General features: G+C 36.6%; 1 protein-coding gene across 1 annotated transcript in view; it reads right to left on the minus strand.

The window, feature by feature from the left end:
* The window catches only part of LOC140145182 (uncharacterized), a 42,242-nt gene that overhangs the window by 15,681 nt on the left and 6,161 nt on the right, over positions 1–20,400 (minus strand). Inside the window, exon 4 of the mRNA XM_072166956.1 lies at positions 2,781–3,404. Within this exon, the coding sequence (XP_072023057.1) occupies positions 2,781–3,404 (624 nt within the window). The remainder of the gene's footprint in view (positions 1–2,780; positions 3,405–20,400) is intronic.

Raw genomic sequence — 20,400 nt, forward strand, 5'->3', positions numbered from 1 at the left:
TACGGTCCTATTAAAATTCGCGGTAAATTGTATTGGCGATGAAACGAGCGTCTGAAATAGCCAAATATCTCCCAATGAGGCGCGTACAAGTGGCGATTTGGTAATCATGTTTTATATTGAAATGCAATACAAAAGAATTGCATTGGAGCAAAGATAATTTATTCTATTCTTTCGTAACGATGGCAAGCTAATCTGATAATTGGTTGGGCCTATATGCAGTCCAAGAGAGCGCCAAATATGGATCAGGAGTATTACATAATAATACCCTGCTATGACAATAGCTGCACTAGGTTAATCGTATAATCTCCTTATGTGGTTAGCATGGCTGGGCCAGGAAATCCACAAGGTCAGCCAATGTATGTACATGTATTCGGTACATGTGCCATATCTTTACAATGGGTGATAAATTTCTGTTTTGTTTTATTTCAAAACGCAACAGTCGATATTCTAAAGCTTGGTCCAAATCCAAGAGAAGAACCAACTCTAGTAATTTATGTGGTTTCAAATTATATCGGTCGTTGCCTTTTTGATAGAAATGGTGTTTGTTGATGTGCACAGTTTCCCATTAGATCATAACATGCTGTTGTACATCCAAGGTCAAAGGTCTTTTAATCCATATTTGGCGTTGTTCTGGGACTGATATGCAAGACTCGGGTTTATTTTAAATGTTTATTTTTGCAGAGCTTATTTTCAGTCATGGATCATACTGATAAATTTCGCAAGGGAGGGGGAGGGGGAGGAAGAGGATACTTGAGACTGAACAAGTGAGAGTGGGAGAGGGTGAGGAAGAAAGAGAGGAGAGGGAGAGACGGAAAGACTAGAAAGAGAAGAACTCGAGAGGAGAGAGAAGGGACCGGGGAGAGAGTGGAGAGACTGATCATTCGGAGGAGAGGGGGGGGGAGGAGGAAGCAAAATAGGTAGATTAACATTGATACGAGGGAAGGGCGACACTGCGTCCCTGCAAAGGTGCATTTGGGTGCCACATGCTCATGAGCCTTTTGTGATTTTCAACGTTTTTACAGAAAAACGTGGACCTTTTCATTCGGATTGGCATTTTGTCATAATAATTAACATTGTCAAATACGAGAGGGCGCTAGACCATTAAAACGCCGGTCAGACACCGGTGTTCCATAATGTTTTATCTCCGGACTTTATTGACACAGGCAATCACCTCTATTGAAATAAGCTGATTGAGTTAACAATGAAGTCAGATTACAGTTATCTTACTGAATCCCTTGCGTTTTCGTATCTGAACATTAACAATAGACTTACGGAAACTTGAAAAGATAAAAAGACCCTTAATGTCAAATATGTAGGTTCAGTAATTGTAAGGTAGTTTAGCAGTAGCTGCTTCTTCAAATGACATGACTTTGTGAAGACTTTATTACAAAATATATACATAATGATAAGGCTTATTGTTCGTGTGATTATACGCTCAAGTGCAAGTGACCTGTGTGAAATCTTGGAACAGAATTGACAATTAAAATGCTTCTCGTTGTATGAAAACGTTTATGTGCTTTCAAGATACCTATTTGCGGTATGGGACAACATGATAAAAGGATGATTCACCCTTATTATTTTTATTATTAGAAATAAACTGTTGCCGCAATATTATCCAAGTCATAAGCCTGAAACAGCTTTTGATTTTAAAAGTTCGACTGAATGCTGGTACTTAATATTATTATTTAAAAAAATTTTAATCAGAAATGGAATAATGACTTGGAGTAAACTTGAGGTTAATGACATGTGCAAGATGTACACTGTGCTTTTAAGAACTTCGAATGATTAAATAGATAAAATTACAATTTTTATTCCAAGCACCAAAATAATTGTTAACATAGCAAATAGGAAACATGAAAGAGCTTCATTTCGCCAGTTACATAACGGCTACTTGGAGCGCATTAATTTTGATTCAAATCAGTCACTGACTTTGAGACTGGACTATAAGCATGACTGCAATGTGTAGTTGCAATGCCAATGCATTGGATATTGGAAATTTCAAATGTAGCGGTGCCGTCGCTTATACAAATCTGATAGCAGTACATTTCAAGTCTAATAATATTGAACTGCTCAGTGCCAGAAGTGGGTAAGTGCAATAGCTGCCATGTGTATACGAGTGCAATATACTGCGTGCAAATCGCCAAATGTTCACAGGGCACCTAGTGCACTATTTTATAATACTCCAAGGACTCAGCGAAAACAACTATTTTATGTTTAAAAGAAACTTATGAATCGGCTTGTTAAATATACATCTGGTTGTCTCTTCATTTTCAGGCTTATCGTTCGTGTAGATATACGCTCAAGTTTCTGCAAGTGACCTGTGTAAAATCTTGGAACAGAATAATTGACAGATAAAATGCTTCTCGTTGGTATGAAAACGTTTATGTGCTTTCAAGATACCTAACTGTGTGAAGTATTTGTTTTTAAATCTACACCGAAGGTATTTTGTTAGTATGAATACGTTCACGTGCCTTCAAATTGTCTTAGTGTGTACAACTTCTACTTCTGTACGGCTTTAGTATGCGTACCTTCATGCCTTTTCAAGTGACCTGACGTTATGAAGCCCTTGTTACAATATGTACATCTAAAAGGCTTCTCTCCAGTATGCATACGTTCATGCACCTTCAAACTACCTGACCTTGTGAAGCCCTTGTTACAAAATGTACATCTAAAAGGCTTCTCTCCAGTATGTATACGTTCATGTATCTTCAAATCACGTGACCTTGTGAAGCCATTGTTACAAAATGCACATCTAAATTGTTTATCGCCAGTATGTATACGTTCATGTTTCTTCAAAGTACCTAACGATGTGAAGCCGTTGTTACAAAACGTACACTTAAAAGGCTTCTCTTTGGTATGTATACGTTCATGGTTCTTCAAACTACCTGACTGTGTGAAGCCCTTGTTACAATATATACATCTAAAAGGCTTCTCTCCGGTATGTATTCGTTCATGTTTTTTCAAGCTACCTGACTGTGCAAAGCTTATATTGCAAAATGTACATCTAAAATGATTCTCTTTGGTATGAATACGCTCATGTGTCTTCAAATTACTTGACTGTGTGAAGCCTTTGTTACAAAACGTACACCTAAATGGGTTCTCTCCAGTATGTATACGTTCATGGTTCTTCAAATTACCTGACGTTGTGAAGCATTTGTTACAAAATGGACATCTAAAAGGCTTCTCTCCAGTATGTATTCGTTCATGTATCTTCAAGTCACTTGACGTTGTGAAGCCTTTATTACAACATGTACATCTAAAAGGGTTCTCTCCAGTATGGATACGTTCATGTCTCTTCTGAGTACCTGACGTTGTGAAGCCTTTGTTACAAATTGTACACCTAAATGGTTTCTCTTCAGTATGTATACGTTCATGGTTCTTCAAACTATCTGACCTTGTGAAGGCTCTGTTACAAAATGTACATTTAAAATGTTTTTCCTTGTTTAATCCTGTATCCATTTTCGTAGATGATTCCCTTGATGCGACAGAAGACTTTGTATCTTTGGCGTAATTCCTTGGTCGATTGATACGTTTACCATGAATCAGTTTACCCTGCCTATCATGTAGCTGTGTATGGCATCTCGTCTTGAATTTAGAAATAGTGGAACCTTCCTTTGCATTTTTAACCATGGACGTCATGTTTCTCGTTTTGCTCTTATAGTCATACCAGTAAGGACGAATTCCCATTTCATGGTGTCTTTTATGAGATAAAAATCGTAACACATTGTTGTAAAATCTCTGCCCGCAATACTTGCATACATGCGGCATTAAGTAGTCCCACTCACGTGGACGTCTATTTGTCATTGTCTGTAATAGAAACAAGCAAAAAGTGCATACGATTAGCGAAATAATAACTACCTACGTCTTCGAAAATTGTCAAACAAGCTATAGGATCCACAACGTATAAGTTCCCCGGTAAATACTTTTTTAAATAAATCGAAAAATATTTGACGAAATGCAAAGGTGTGAAAAGATATGCGTAGCCGTATTTGTTTTACACATATGAACCAAATTATAGCGTACACGTCATTACATTTATTCACAATGGTTCATTTTGTAAAATTAGAGACCATTTTAAACGGTGTTAAAAGTAGCATCTGAGTCCAGAAGAGTCAACTCTAGGCCAGGCCTATTTATGTGTTTGTTAAAGAAACCCTGACTGCTATGGACTCAGGTGCAACTTTTAAAACGGCCTCTTTTCTTACACAATTAACCATCACGCAATGATGTGTAACGCTATAAATTGATCCACAGGGGTAAAACAAATAGGGCTATACATAGCTTTTTAAATTTTTAAACCTATTTAAGGGTAGACGAGGTATTGTTGGTCGAAGTAACCTAAAAATCGATTTTTATTATCTAGATCAATATATTATTGAAAATTAACACCTTGATATTTTGCAAAAGTTCATTCTACAAATCGTATACTTTGCAAACTTGCTTAATTTATTGTTGTTAATTACTTATGTACGTTTTACAAAAGTGTTGTTGTTTCAGCCCTCTTTACAACGTAACTCAAGAACCGCAGCACCTATAAAAGTATATCTGTGATATTTTAATTCTTCTACACCCTCGCTATGAATTGAGCAATGCAGTTTTTGCCAAAGCTCACTACCATTCTTAAGATATTGTGAACTACCAAATCACAACACTTTAAAATATTTAATAACCTTAAGAAGTACTAGGGGGGAACTTATAAGTTGTGGACCCTATAGTTTTATTTCATTCATTTAGATCAAGCCTGGAGGATGCTTGTTGACTAAAACCGATTATATTCAACGTCAAATCCGCCAGTTACTACCAATAAATTCGTAAGTCAACAAACATTCGAAACAAACGAATACTTGATGCATCGAATATTCGACCAGGGAGCCTTGTATTATTGGAAGTGAGAGTGGAGTCACGTGTGCGATTCAATGGTGGTACATCATCTCACTTGACCTCTTTGATAGGTCTGTCACACTACGACGGACTGGATCAACGTACATCACCGAATACAAAAATATGTTATTCGGTGGAAAAATCACCAGTCCGGCAGAAGATTCGGTGGGATTTTGGGTCCGATTCCCGTTCGTCTCTCTATGCGTTGTGGCCGCTAATAATCCTGCAGGCGTCTTATATCCGATCGTTCAACGTCCGACATATGACCGGATTTGGGGGTCCGATTCCCGTTCGTTTCTATATGCGTTGTGGCCGCTAATAATCCTGCAGGCGTCTTATATTCGATCGTTCAACGTCCGACAAATGACCGGCTATGGGGGTCAACGTCCGACAAATGTCCGGATTTTGGGGTCCGGTTCCCGTTCGTCTCTCTATGCGTTGTGGCCGCTAATAATCCTGCAGGCGTTTTATATTCAATCGTTCAACGTCCGGCAAATGACCGGCGAATCCGTGGCATGTGGCACCAACAGGGACGTCCGCCCTATCAGAAAAGTGGGGGAGGAGAGGGTGTTTGAGAGGGTTTTTGACCCCTTAGAGGCAGTGACGTAGCAAGCACTTTTTCAGAGGGTGAACAAAGTGGGGAAAGACAACTTTTAAGGGGGAAAACTTTGACGAAAATGGTCAAATATTGGCTAATAAGTACAAAAGGGTTACAAATCTGATATATCAGGGCAACCAGCGTCCGGGGGCAATAGATGTGATCAAAAATGAGAAACCTTTGGACAATGAAGGCCCAATTGAAGCCATTTGTAATTTTTGGATCAATTTTAGCACTATTATTGGGTACTATTTTAGTTTGAAACAGCCGCAAATTGGTGAAACGAAAGCCTAATTGAAGCCATTGAAAAGTTTTCACCATTATCATGATTATTGTATAATATAAACAATTGTTTTAAAAATAACACGTGGATGTCCATAGCAGAAGCAAAAAGGAAGACTTTTCCATTTTTCAAAATGAAGGTCCAATTAAAGCCATTTGCATGGGGACTGTAGGGCCTATTTACATGTACATTATTAGGCCTAGGCCTATTGTGTAAAAATTTAGTTTTAAAAATGGAAAATTTTGAAAATTGTTTTTGGTGCATCATTTTTACACTATTATTGCCTTAAACAAAAAAAAAACAAAGAAGGCCCGAACTGAATTTGCAAAATTTAAAATGTTACACTGATCCACTGACTAAGTGTCAGATACAGGGTGAGTCAAAAAAAGTGCAATAGAGAAAAGAATCCATTTTTATTTAAGAACCGATTTGAACCTTACAGGTTTTAAAACATTTTATGAATGATATATCCATTAGTGACATTGCGTGAAAAAACCAAGGAATTAGCATTTACCGTTTTGTTTTTATGACACATTTTATAGCGATATCCAATTTTAATGTTTGTCCAAGAAACATCTAAAATTTGAAAGTGAGCCCACTTTGTGTAAGGTAGATTTGGAACAACTGCTATTTTCTTAACCTCATTGGCGTTGAAATAAAATGGAGCACCCAAATTGTTATTGTCCTTGGTCTTGTTTAAGGAAAAGAAACATTATTTGTTGTTATTTTCATTTTACCTTTACTTTAAAGATGTTTATTCTCTATCAAAAACATACAAATTTGCAGGCGGATTTTTTCAAATGACAAATTGAAATGCGCGTAAATTGAAGTGGATGGAGCGAATTATAAAATATCCAGTAAGTTGGACATACTGGGATTAAAAAAACTGGAGCTGTTGGAGTCGAGTGAGGTATGAAGGACTTAAAGTAATGTTTGAAAGTTTGTTTGAACAGAAAAAGAAATGAAAATAACGCAAAAATCAACCAAGTTTAAGTTAAAGTCAGTTTCGGAGCTGATGCCTTTATCGTGCATTGTGTGCTCTCATTCAAAATACATGGTACCTCGTGGACAAATAATGAAATTGGGTATCGTAGCAAAAGGACTCATAAAAATTAAACGATAGATGTGATTGACTTCAGTTTTTCACAGAAGGTGCCTATTGAGTGTGGCATTTATTGAAACTTTCAATAATTGGAAAGTTCAAAGTAATTCTTACGTAATTATCGATTCTTTGCGCTATTGCACTTTTTTTGACTCACCCTGTATAAGACTTCAGACTCGTAATTTCAGGTAAAGCATGCATGGATTGATATGTTAAAGTCAGTAATAGACCTAAGTCCGTCTTAAATACTGACTTTGGTGACAAAATGTCACGGGCCCTACATATCGACGGGCCAGCAGTTATTTTCACAGGCTTTTGGGCCAAGGAACCACATTTAAGCAATGCCTATAATAATCACAGGCCTATACTTAGGCTTACTATATAGGCCTACTATCCTGGGCCTACTCAATAACGTACAATTTAACCTTTTCCATGTTTTCTCTTCTTTTTTTCTTTCTTGTTAATCACTGAAACTGGTAGGAATTTGATATTGCGTCCTCTACCCTTCAGAAAGTGCCCTCCTCAATACTACTTACATGCATAGGCCTACTAAATTACGTGCAATTTAACTTTTCTCTTCTCTTCTCTCTTCAATTTTTCTCACTTTCTTTTCTTTTTCTCTCCTTTCCCCTTTTTTCTACTTGTCAGTCACTAAAGTACTGGGGGAAATATGATATTGCGTCACACACCCTTCAGAACCCCCCCCCTCCATGATCGATGCACATGTTCGCCACAGGCCTACATCCGGCACAAGCGCCTGCGAAACCTTGCAAACACCTGGGGTATATAAACGAAAGAATAACGAACAAACCCAGGGTATGTATACAGAACAGTACGAACACACATCGGACAACTTCCGAACATGTGTATTCGGCACACTCCGTTTCAAGTTTTGTGCATGCACAAAACTTGAAACGTATTGTCGACGGACTAAACATACATCACCTAACACGAAACGCACTTTTGCGGATAATAGCAGGACATATGAAGAACATAAAACGAACATTTACGAACACTAACGGGTTTGCTAAAATACCATCCGTTTCTTATGCGGAAGACCGATCCGGTGTAGTGTGACACTAACACGGTCTGGGTCAACGTACATCACCGAATGCAAAAATATGCTATCCGGTGGTGAAGGTCTCACAGGAACGTATTTGCAACGAACACGGGCCGAGTGTAACGAACAAAGAACGTACATGAACGAAAGGAGAGCGAACAAACTCCGGCAATATGCAGCACCATACGAACACACATCGGATAAATACCGAACATGTGTATTCGGTACACTCCGTTTCAAGTTTTGTGCATGCACACAACTTGCCGACGGACTTAACGAACATCACCTAACACGAAACGCATTTGGCGGATGATAGCAGGACATAAAAAGAACATAAACGATCATTGACGAACAACAACGGATTTACTAAAATACCATCCGTTTCTTGTACGGAAGACCTATTCGGTGTAGTGTGACAGTAACTTGACATAGATTAGCATACATGTATTATAGCAAAAGATGATAAGATCAAATCAAGAATAATTATTAGGACAGCATTTTCACTCATTTTCAATTTTCAACTATAGGATCCACAACTTCGTATAAGTTATTTTTGAAATAAACTATTTAACAAAATGTAAAAAGGTGTGTGTGGCCATATTTGTTTTACACATGTAGACCAATTAATAGCGTCATACATCATTGCGTTCAGTCACAATGGTTCATAATGTAAAAAAGAGCCCGTTTTATAAGTTTCGTATGATACAGAAAACTTTTCAGGGTCACAGACGGATCACTTGACTCATTAGCGAGTGATTTCATTTGACACGCCTAACCAGATCAAATGACACGCGTACACCTTACCCAAGAGCAGTGACTCACGTATAATGAGTCATTGCAATGTTGCCCTGTTGCATGACCCACGTATGGTGAGTAATTGCACCTGTACATACTTTACATGAGTCAGTTGATCCGGTGTTAAAACATAATCAGTCGGTTCCGATATTTGACCTACTTGAAAAATTAGCAGATGGATCCAGTCGAGTCCGAATTTGAAAGCGAGGCTAAATTTCCACCATTATGTTTTGTGTGTTTAATTGGCTGCAAATGGTGTGGGTGATTACGGACATCAAATCATAATTTTCTTCAAGAATGTTCTTACTTGTGGGTGTTCAATGTAGGCCAGCAAGGTGGAGCTTGGTGTTCAGTATATAGCTGAACTACTAATAGACCTATTAGTACGCTTTTTCAAACTTAAACCGAGTTAAGCTTACTGTAAGCTTACTGATACAGCATGTATTACTGTGGTCATGTAGGATCAGATGTCATTAAACATGCCAGTGATTGAACAAGCATTAATTCTGGTGTATATAATCATCGCGACTGCACTCAAAATGACCAAACAAAAACAAAAATAGCGGAGGATCGCGTAATGTACAAAAGTTTTGGCGGAAATGCTGACCTATTCATTTTATCCGACTGGTGAGTCAAATGACGCAATTGAAGTGAGTCAATCAATTCATTTAGTGGGTCAAATATGTCGTGTGACCTATTCAAGGTGGGTCTGCCATGACACAATGATCCACTAAGTGCGTCACACACCGACATCGCCCTGTTAATAATTACATTATACAACCAGAGACACTGAAATGAATACACGGGATCAATACACGTAAATGTGCTATGCACGATTAATATTCAGACGATAAATCTTTGGATACCGGGGTGGAAAATGATGAATATCTCCCGTAAATGATTTCGTATAAAGAAACCAGATGTGGTTCCTTGCACTTGAATATATATTTTGAACAGATATGATAGTCGTTAGTTTGCGTCTTGAGAGAGTAGCTTGCGTCTTGAGCTGAAAAAGTGACCAAAATTCAAGATTTTAAATAGCGCTGCGTAGACCCTCGTGGAGGTAGTCTCGGGAGAGACTGTCTATGGCTATCACGAACATACAGGATCGACGAGTGTCAGACCGACTGACACAAACTGGCTGTGTAGGAGACTATCGTAGAGGCAGTCAATAAGCAGACGACAATGGCGAATGTATGCTCGCTGACCGTACAGAGGTCAGTCACAGGCTAATGTCATTAGCCTTAGTCGGATGTCCTTCAGCTCACTATGCATTTAATAACTATTAAACAGGTGGCCATGCGTGGCTGTGGATTCAACCTACCATGGCATTTTCTGCCATGAAGATATCGGGGCGATGACACTGTGCGTCACATGATTCGTTGCCCCACTAATTGAGTTGGTTGACTCATTTAAATGTGTCATTTGATACACTTGACCCACTAAAGTTGGTTAGCTCACTTTAAGTGTGTCATTTGACTCACATAAATCGTGTGTCATTTCACATAAATCGTAAAGGCAGTCATTGGACGGAGAAAATGAATACTCACGTAGGTGAGTCACACGACCCACGTAAGTTTTGTGCTGAGTTCACACATTATAGCAGTCCGGTTTTCTGAATAGGCCTAGCCTACTCTATTGCATTGTTTGAGAGGACCACGGCGTGGATATAGTCCTTCTAGATGGAATAGCTATCAACTGACTTTGGTTTTATTTTAAAAAAATCGCCTGTATTTAAATTTAGATTCCTTGATGTTTTGCATTTAAAATATGCAGCCTATGAACTAATAGCTTAACATTTATTTAGGCCTCATGAGATATTTCAGTTCTGAAAATAAAAATACTGGTACATATTTGAAAATTCACTTGAATAGACTTCTGTAAACAAACAAATTGCAGGTAAACAGTGAAAAAGTCCAAACTTATTTGAAAGTTGTACGATCATTTGTGAATTGATAATGTTCAACTAACAGGTCAAAAGTTATTTAAGGTCACCTTTAGAAATAGTCTCCAAAGTAAACTTCATGAAAATCCCCTGGACGAGAACCAAAAAATGTATTTTATAGGGCCTAAAAAGGGCGTGCGTTTTAAGTTCTGGCTTGGAAAGCCTCTCGGGGGTGTGGTCACTCAACAAAAGTGACAGGTATGTGCCTACCGATGTCAAGAAGTAGGGGCCTTTCGGTATAAAATGCTATATCAAAAAAGGGGGTCTTTGAATTGGGTCATGATAACACAATGAAAAAAGGTGTGATAGGGTATAAAAGGGTCATCGGGTAAAAATTAAGAATTGTAGAAAAAGGGGGTCATTTGGTAGCTGAAATTAAAAAAACGGGTGGTCATCATCGGATATGACCTTTAAAGAAAGGGGTCATCGGGTATATTCGACTTCAAAAGGGATCCTAGTAGCCTAATGATTGGCACATACTGTCACTTCTGAAGTTGAGTGGCCTCAGGGCTTTCTCCTAAAATTCACCCGAGGGTATAAACATATTGCACATCGCTTTCTAACTATAATAATATTTATTTTTCATCATCAAATGAAATAAATTTCACCTTTAAAACAAAAAACGGGTAATGTAACAGTAAAACGAACTCAAGTCCATGCGATAATACTCTTACACCAAGTTGCGTTTGAAGAACAACAGGTATAAAAGGTGTTGTGTCACAAACCAAAAACAACATACATAAATATTGGATCCTGATCTTATTCATCATCACCAACAGCATCAATTGGTACATCTTAAATTTCATATTTGTTTACATTATCCGTAAACTTGAAAACAGAGATAGCTAAAAACACAACAACAAACATGGATAAGGTCCGAATCATGGATCTTACACATAAAACATGTAAAATCTATTCAAGTGTAATGTGTTTTACACTCGGTTTTATAATCGTTGGTTTTATTTAAGCCAATGTAAGTTACTCACCATGCTCACCGCTCCGTGGCTTATTGAAGTAATTCCAAGAATATCTTGCCAATGTCCGCAAATAATAACAGATAACAAGAAATAGCAGTAAAGCTGACTGCACTCTGGTAGTTCAAGTTTACTACACTGTTTTTCCGGCACAGTGAGCCGGGGCCAGCTAAGTAACCTATTCCGCTTGACAACCGCATGTATGGAATAATGGATTTACTCACTCAGGTGCTCTACTTGACTTTCAAGACGACATCTATCATATAACCCTATTGTTATTTAAATAACATGATCAATTGAATTAGGATGAACTATTTATCCCGATCGATCGATCGATGTAAGACTTGCACTTATGCTTCTGTCACACTACACCGAATAGGTCTTCCGTACAAGAAACGGATGGTATTTTAGTAAATCCGTTGTTGTTCGTCAATGATCGTTTTATGTTCTTTTTATGTCCTGCTATCATCCGCCAAATGCGTTTCGTGTTAGGTGATGTTCGTTAAGTCCGTCGGCATGCACAAAACTTGAAACGGAGTGTACCGAATACACATGTTCGGTATTTATCCGATGTGTGTTCGTATGGTGCTGAATATTGCCGGAGTTTGTTCGCTCTCCTTTCGTTCATGTTCGTTCTTTGTTCGTTGCACTCGGCCCGTGTTCGTTGCAAATACGTTCCTGTGAGGCCTTCACTACCGGATAGCATATTTTTGCATTCGGTGATGTACGTTGACCCAGACCGTGTTAGTGTCACACTACACCGGATCGGTCTTCCGTATAAGAAACGGATGGTATTTTAGCAAATCCGTTAGTGTTCGTCAATGTTCGTTTTATGTTCTTCATATGTCCTGCTATTATCCGCCAAATGCGTTTCGTGTTAGGTGATGTTTGTTTAGTCCGTCGACGATACGTTTCAAGTTTTGTGCATGCACAAAACTTGAAACGGAGTGTGCTGAATACACATGTTCGGAAGTTGTCCGATGTGTGTTCGTACAGTTCTGTATATATACCCTGGGTTTGTTCGTTATTCTTTCGTTTATATACCGCAGGTGTTTGCAAGGTTTCGCAGGCGCTTGTGCCGGATGTAGGCCTATGGCGAACATGTGCATCAATCATGGGGGGGGTTCTGAAGGTGTGTGACGCAATATCATATTTCCCCAGTACTTTAGTGACTGACAAGTAGAAAAAGGGGAAAGGAGAGAAAAAGAAAAGAAAGTGAGAAAAATTGAAGAGAGAAGAGAAGAGAAAAGTTAAATTGCATGTAATTTAGTAGGCCTATGCATGTAAGTAGTATTGAGCATGTTGAGGAGGGGTACTTTCTGAAGGGTAGAGGACGCAATATCAAATTCCTACCAGTTTTAGTGATTGAAAGAAAAAGAAGAGAAAACATATGGAAAAGGTTAAATTGTATGTTATTGAGTAGGCCCAGGATAGTATATAGTAAGCCTAAGTTTAGGCCTGTGATTATTATAGGCAGTGCTTTAAATGTCGTTCCTTGGCCCAAAAGCCTGTGAAAATTACTGCCGCCCGTCGATATGTATAGGGCCCGTGACATTTTGTCACCAAAATCAGTATTTAAGACGGGCTTAGGTCTATTACTGACTTTAACATATCAATCCATGCATGCTTTACCTGAAATTACGAGTCTGAAGTCTTATATCTTAAAATGTCAGTGGATCAGTGTAACATTTTAAATTTTGCAAATTCAGTTCGGGCCTTCTTTGTTTTTTGTTTAAGGCAATAATAGTGTAAAAATGATGCACCAAAAACAATTGTCCAAATTTTCCATTTTTAAAACTAAATTTTACACAATAGGCCCAGGCCTAATAGGCCCTACAGTCCCCATGCAAATGGCTTCAATAATTGGACCTATATTTTGAAAAATGGACAAGTCTTCCTTTTTGCTTCTGCTATGGACATCCACGTGTTATTTTTAAAACAATTGTTTATATTATACAATAATTGTGAAAACTTTTCAATGGCTTCAATTAGGCTTTCGTTTCACCAATTTGCGGCTGTTTCAAACTAAAATAGTACCCAATAATAGTGCTAAAATTGATCCAAAAATGACAAATGGCTTCAATTGGGCCTTCATTGTCCAAAGGTTTCTCACCTCTATTGCCCCCGGACGCTGGTTGCCCTGATATATCAGATTTGTAGCCCTTTTGTACTTATTAGCCAATATTTGACCATTTTCGTCAAAGTTTTCCTCCTTAAAAGTTGTCTTTCCCCACTTTGTTCACCCTCTGAAAAAGTGCTTGCTACGTCACTGTCTCTAAGGGGTCAAAAACCCTCTCAAACACCCTCTCCTCCCCCACTTTTCTGATAGTGTGGACGTCCCTGTTGGTGCCACATGCCACGGATTCGCCGGTTATTTGTCGGACGTTGAACGATTGAATATAAAACGCCTGCAGGATTATTAGCGGCCACAACGCATAGAGAGACGAACGGGAATCGGATCCCAAAATCCGGACATTTTGTCGGACGTTGACCCCCAAATCCGGTCATTTGTCGGACGTTGAACGATCGAATATAAGACGCCTGCAGGATTATTAGCGGCCACAACGCATAGAGAAACGAACGGGAATCGGACCCCAAATCCGGTCATTTGTCGGACGTTGAACGATCGGATATAAGACGCCTGCAGGGTTATTAGCGGCCACAACGCATAGAGAGACGACCGGGAATCGGACCCAAAATCCCACCGAATCTTCTGCCGGACTGGTGATTTTCCACCGAATAAAATATTTTTGTATTCGGTGATGTACGTTAATCCAGTCCGTCGTAATGTGACAGACCTATTATAATATCTAAGGATGTCGATTCTGGAATATCAACAAACAGGTCGATTTGTCATTGTAGCACTTGCAGTTTCAAAGTTCTGAGCATTTTTCACGTTTTGGGCCATGTCCTTGTTTGCATGGAATCGCCCAATAGTATTTTTTTGTGTGATTTTGAGAACAAAGTTCAAAATGTGGTTTATATATCATGCATCAGTTACGTGGTCACCCATATTATTTCGGATAATAAATAAAATAAAATAAAATAAAATAAAATAAAATAAAATAAAATAAAATAAAATAAAATAAAATAAAATAAAATAAATCAAAATAAAATAAAATAAAATAAAATAAAATAAAATAAAATAAAATTGTATCATTATCATTTGTTCTTGTGCAAAGATTGGTGGATAAATACATGCTTGAACCATCAAGTTATTAGTAGCTTTACTTTGGCAATTTTGAAATGTTTTACAAATATCCATGTACTTTGGAACAAACCATTAATTTCTATTATTTTCTAATTTTTTTTAATGATTTTTTGTCAAATGAATAATACTAAAATACTGAAATGAATAGCACTGTCTCCAGTAGATTTTAAAACAATATACACTACGCAAAAAAATTCTTTATGGTTAGGAAATTTACCCACTATTAAAATCTAGCGGCTAATTTTGTACATGTGCTAAATAATCGCACGCGGGTGATTGTCCTGCGTATTTTGACACCTAAATCACTACCCTACGACACTCCTGAAAAAAGATATTAATGTTTAAGTAACACGAGGTCGAAAAATGAAAATTGCAAAAAGGCCTATTCAAGTTTTCAGAATAAAAGAACACAAAAAGCAACAAACATGCAGATAAAGTTTTTTGTTTACTTGCTGAGCACATTTCAGGCATCATACTGCCGCTTCCAACTTCACTTGAGATTAATCTCTTTTTCTTTCAGTACTTTGTGTGTCCACCGTTGGCTTCCCTTACAGCAGCCACGCGGCGTCTCATGCTCCTAATGAGATGTCGAATATTACCTTGCTCAATCAATCCAATTCCACTCGTTGATAATGATGCGACGCAATCCCACCAGAGCAGAGTTGTATCTGCCATTATATTCTTGTTGACTCGTCTCTGGAGCTGATCTCAAAGGTTCTCCAAGGGGTTAAGATCAAGGCTCAATTCTTTCTGTTTTGGTAACATATTGAACATACAGTATCTTCAAAACTGCTGTAATCATGACCTGTTTTGAATTCTTTTTCCAAACCCATCTCTCAAAACGTAAATGTCTTAGTACCCACTCACCTTTGTCTTTGATCATTCATATGCACAATAAGCAAAGGATTATCCAACATGCATCAAGGAAAATGCTTTAAATTCAAATTGAAAAGGCGGGAATAATGAAACCGTGTTGGATCAGTGGATCAGCTCTAAAACCATTGAATAGGCTTATTTGCAATTTTTATTTGTCGACCTCTTGGTACTTAAGGCGTGGGGTATGAGTGACCTTGAAGTACAGGTATCTGGAGAAGGGAAACAACGAGTTACCCCAAATCACAGCGACAGGTAGTGACTTGGCCGCCGAGTGTTAATATTATTTTGGAAGGTTCGTGTTTGTTTAAAATTTTGGGGCGTTTTTCCAAAATTTGATATTTTTGTTGATATTTCAAAAAAGCGACATGCCAAAGACAAATCTTTTTGCACATACTTTGTTATTGCTAATACAACTCTTTTCTGCATACCTACGTTACAATTCGTTTTGGAGATTTAGTAATATTATAAATTTTGTGACTGCATTTTGGCGTTTTCGATGCGATTTTAGGCTTACCATGATTTAACGTTGATATCTGGTCTTGCTCCTTTTATAATTTCACTTTGATCGTCGGCTATTGCAAATAACAGAATGTAGATTGGCTCTGAATACAGCTGTGTCACGATTTAGGGGGAATTTAGTATGAGGTTTTCATTTCTAATATTTTTCCTCATAATACAATGAAAAACAAAAGCAATAGCATTACAAGCCCTAATAAAACAAAGTCAAACATAAGAATAATTAAAAAAAAATAAAAATGTATTTCTTTTGTTTTTAATTGTATTATGAGGAAAATTATTAGAATTGAAAATAAGCATTTAAAAAAGTCATTCTTATGTTTGACTTTGTTTTATTAGGATATGAAAATATATTTCTTTTGTTTTTCATTGTATTATGAGGAAAATTATGAGAATTGAAAATAAGCATCTAGAAAAAAGTTATTGTTATGTTTGACTTTATTTTATTAGGATTTGTAAATATATTTCTTTTGTTTTTAATTGTATTATGAGGAAAATTATTAGAATTGAAAATAAGCATCTAAAAAAGTCATCGTTATGTTTGACTTTGTTTTATTAGGATATGTAAATATATTTCTTTTGTTTTTCATTGTATTATGAGGACAATTATGAGAATTGAAAATGAGCATCTAGAAAAAGTTATTCTTATTTTTGACTTTGTTTTATTAGGGTTTGAAAATCTATTTCTTTTGTTTTACATTGTATTATGAGGAAAATTATTAGAATTGAAAATAACTTGTTTGACTTTGTTTTATAAGGATCTGTAATATATTTCTTTTGTTTTTTATTGTATTATGAGAAAAATTCTGAGCATTGAAAATGAGCATCTAGAAAAAAGTCATTCTTATGTTTGACTTTGTTTTATTAGGATCTGTAAATCCATTTCTTTTGTTTTTTATTGTATTATGAGGAAAATTATGAGAATGGAAAATAAGCATTAAAAAGAAGAATCTAGAAATTCTTATGTTTGACTTTGTTTTATTAGGGTTTGTAAATCTAAACAAAATTATGAGAATCACAAATTTATTGAAAAGTTAGAATCTTTATATTAAGTTTTGTATTTTGTCTTTTACTTTATCCCGCATTATACGGGTATATTGTTTAGTGTCTCGAATGAGTATGAGGTATTAGGGTTTCTTTTCAAAACATGTCCGGTTTTTTTTCGACCCTAAATCGTGCCGTATCTATCTGAATAAGTCTCGTAGTCCTCTTGGTGGGTTTTTTCATGATATATTTAGTTTGTATTTGCATGCAACAACCCAAAACCGACCTCGAGTGGCAAATATAGTTTTATACTTCCCGCATTGATGATTGCGTCTACGCCTAACAATATACTTCTTTTTATATGTTGACTGTAGCTGGTATATACACTGGTATACAAAGAATTGGTTACATGTCAGTGACCATTAACTTCATAATAGACCCTTAGATTATTTATGCGCCTTTTTATTATGCAGTATCTTTACCCGCAGACATGTGCCCGTGTCATGTGCCAATATTGCGTAACATTAAAGGTTAATACATTTCTTTGACTTCGAAGGAACTGTGTGATTCTATGACCTAGCGGTCTAAGACGTTGTGGTTTCTAAGTTGCTGTTCTTGGCGTCGCTTGTTCGAAACCGTGCGTCTGTCTATTTTCTTATGCTGCTTTATTTTTCCAACGTTAGGGCCTAGAAAAACTAATTTATAATTTCTTTTTGTATTATTTATTTATTTATTTATTTATTTATTTATTTATTTATTTATTTATTTATTTATTTATTTATTTATTTATTTATTTATTTATTTATTTATTTATTTAATGACGTTTTGGGGCTCGAGAGAACGGACACATTTATTTATTTATTTATTTATTTATTTATTTATTTATTTATTTATTTATTTACGGTTGCCATGGAAACGGCGGCCATCTTGGATTTTAAGGATATCAGATTGCGCGCAGTTTTTTCTTCACTTCCAATTATCAGAAATTCATGAAATTTGGTATAATTACAGGGTATGTATACCTTTAAACTTAAATGGAAAGCTTTTTAAAAAAATCTAAATTAATTAGGGTAACGAGGACGTTAAAATTCAAATTATGCATTTTTGCGCCCAAACTTCGGAAAAAATCACTTTTTTTTCAAAAATTGAGCAAAAGCTTTAAAAAAAGCTCTCCATTTGTGTTTGAAGGTATGTAACCTCTACATACATGCCAAATTTCATTGAGCTGTGATATACAGAAGTTGAAAAAAGCTGCGCGCAAGGTTAAAACAACGCGAAACAACAAAATGGCTGGAAATGACATTTTTTTGTCTAGAAACACTGAATTTTGAAAATTGGGTCAAATTATTTAACTTATCAATTTAAAATTGTCAAAAAAATTATAAATAATTGTTAATCACTAAAAACTGTGAAAAAATCAGGTCATTTGTACCTTAAATTAGCTTAATTCTAGAAAAGTGTTCAAAATAAACTCCTGAAAACAATAAAATACATAAGAAATTCAACGCATGTAAATGGATAGGAAATAACAATTTCGTCTGCGTGTATTTCATTTTAATCAAGCAGCATTTCAAAACCGAAAGTCGGATTCAAATGAAATAAAAAGCATTCGATAGCTAAGATTGTATATTTTATAATTATCAAAAAACCTCAAAATGCAATAATTACCCCTATTTCCTGTTTTCACCTTGCAAGCTTTTTAAGCATTGTTGAGTGGGCAATGTTCGATTGCAAGTTAAGTAATTGCAATTTACAAAAACCATTGTTATAAGTAACTAACGCCCCTTAAATAATGGTCATTATTCAAAAAGGGGTTATTGTATTGCAAATCTGTAAATTGCGTTGGAAGCAGAATTTATTTCTGCGTATTTTGACACCTCATTTGATACGATAGCCCAGAAAACAATAAAACACCGGTCAATTTAATGTAGTGAGGTCCAGATTTGAAAGTTGCACTAACATACAAATTTTTACAATACAAAAAAAAACTCCGATATCATTACACAGATTTCCTTCCATTAATGCAAAATCAATAGAATATACTGCAACTTTTAGATTTGGGCTACATTGATTTAAATGTATGCTGGGACGTCAATATTTAGTCGATTGCTACAAATGAGGTGTCAAAATGTGCAGAAATAAATTATGCTTCCAACGCATTTTACACATTTGTAATTATAATCACCCGTTTTTGAATAATGGTCATTATTTAAGGGGGTCAGTTACTTTTTTTGAGATGTTTATGTTACGAAAGATTTGAAGCTAGCCAATTGTATTAGTTTTGTTTCAAATTAATGAACACAAAAATTGTGCTAATAATGTTTAAAACTTAATGTCAACAGAAAGAGTCAGCTGATCATCAGGTTTTATGTCTTCTGTTTTAAGCAATGTTATTAAAGAAGCAAAGGAACCCAAAGAATGTGCAAAGTTATAAATTGACTTCGGCTAGCATCTTAAAATTAAACTCTGAGTCAAAACTAAGCTTAAGAAAGTTGTAAACGTGTTGAATCTTGTTGATTAAAGTGATATTTGCTACTGCTTTTATTATCACCACCTGTGTTGTTTGTGTTACGATTCGTAATCTCACGAAGAGTAAGTTAAGTTTGCGTTCGTTAATGTGGTAGGCCTACAGCCACACGTACATGCCCCCCCCCCAACAAACACATCCTACTCGGGCGGTCCTATAATAGCGACCTATCACATACGCTTAGGGATTCTTATAGAAGCCTTGCATGACGTTTCATCCCGTAAATACAGGGTGTCCCCCCAAAAAGAGGCCCTCATTACGACCTCTTTTTCTCCTATTTCTGAAGAGTTGATTAAACATATTTTGGTATGGCACAACTTTTGAAGATATACTCTTTTGAATAAAAGTACCCGTTTTTCACTCTGTCCCCGGATAGCAAAAAGAGTGGTTGGGATGGCTCATGCTGTGGAGTGGCCTGCACGATCACCAGACATCACACCACTTGATTTTTTTTCCTTTGTGGCAAAATCCAAGATCTTCGCAAACGTATTACTGAATGCATTAAGGCGCACAAGTATGGTACGCAACGCAATTGATGCAATGGGGACCAGGGCTGTAACCTGTATTCGTCAAGGAGGCAACCAGGTAGAGGGCAGAGCAGCACAGTAAACTCACTTCAGATGAACCAAAGACAAACCAACAGCCTTT

This window comes from Amphiura filiformis, unplaced genomic scaffold (assembly GCF_039555335.1).
Source record: "Amphiura filiformis unplaced genomic scaffold, Afil_fr2py scaffold_164, whole genome shotgun sequence".
Classification (NCBI taxonomy): Eukaryota; Metazoa; Echinodermata; class Ophiuroidea; order Amphilepidida; family Amphiuridae; genus Amphiura; species Amphiura filiformis.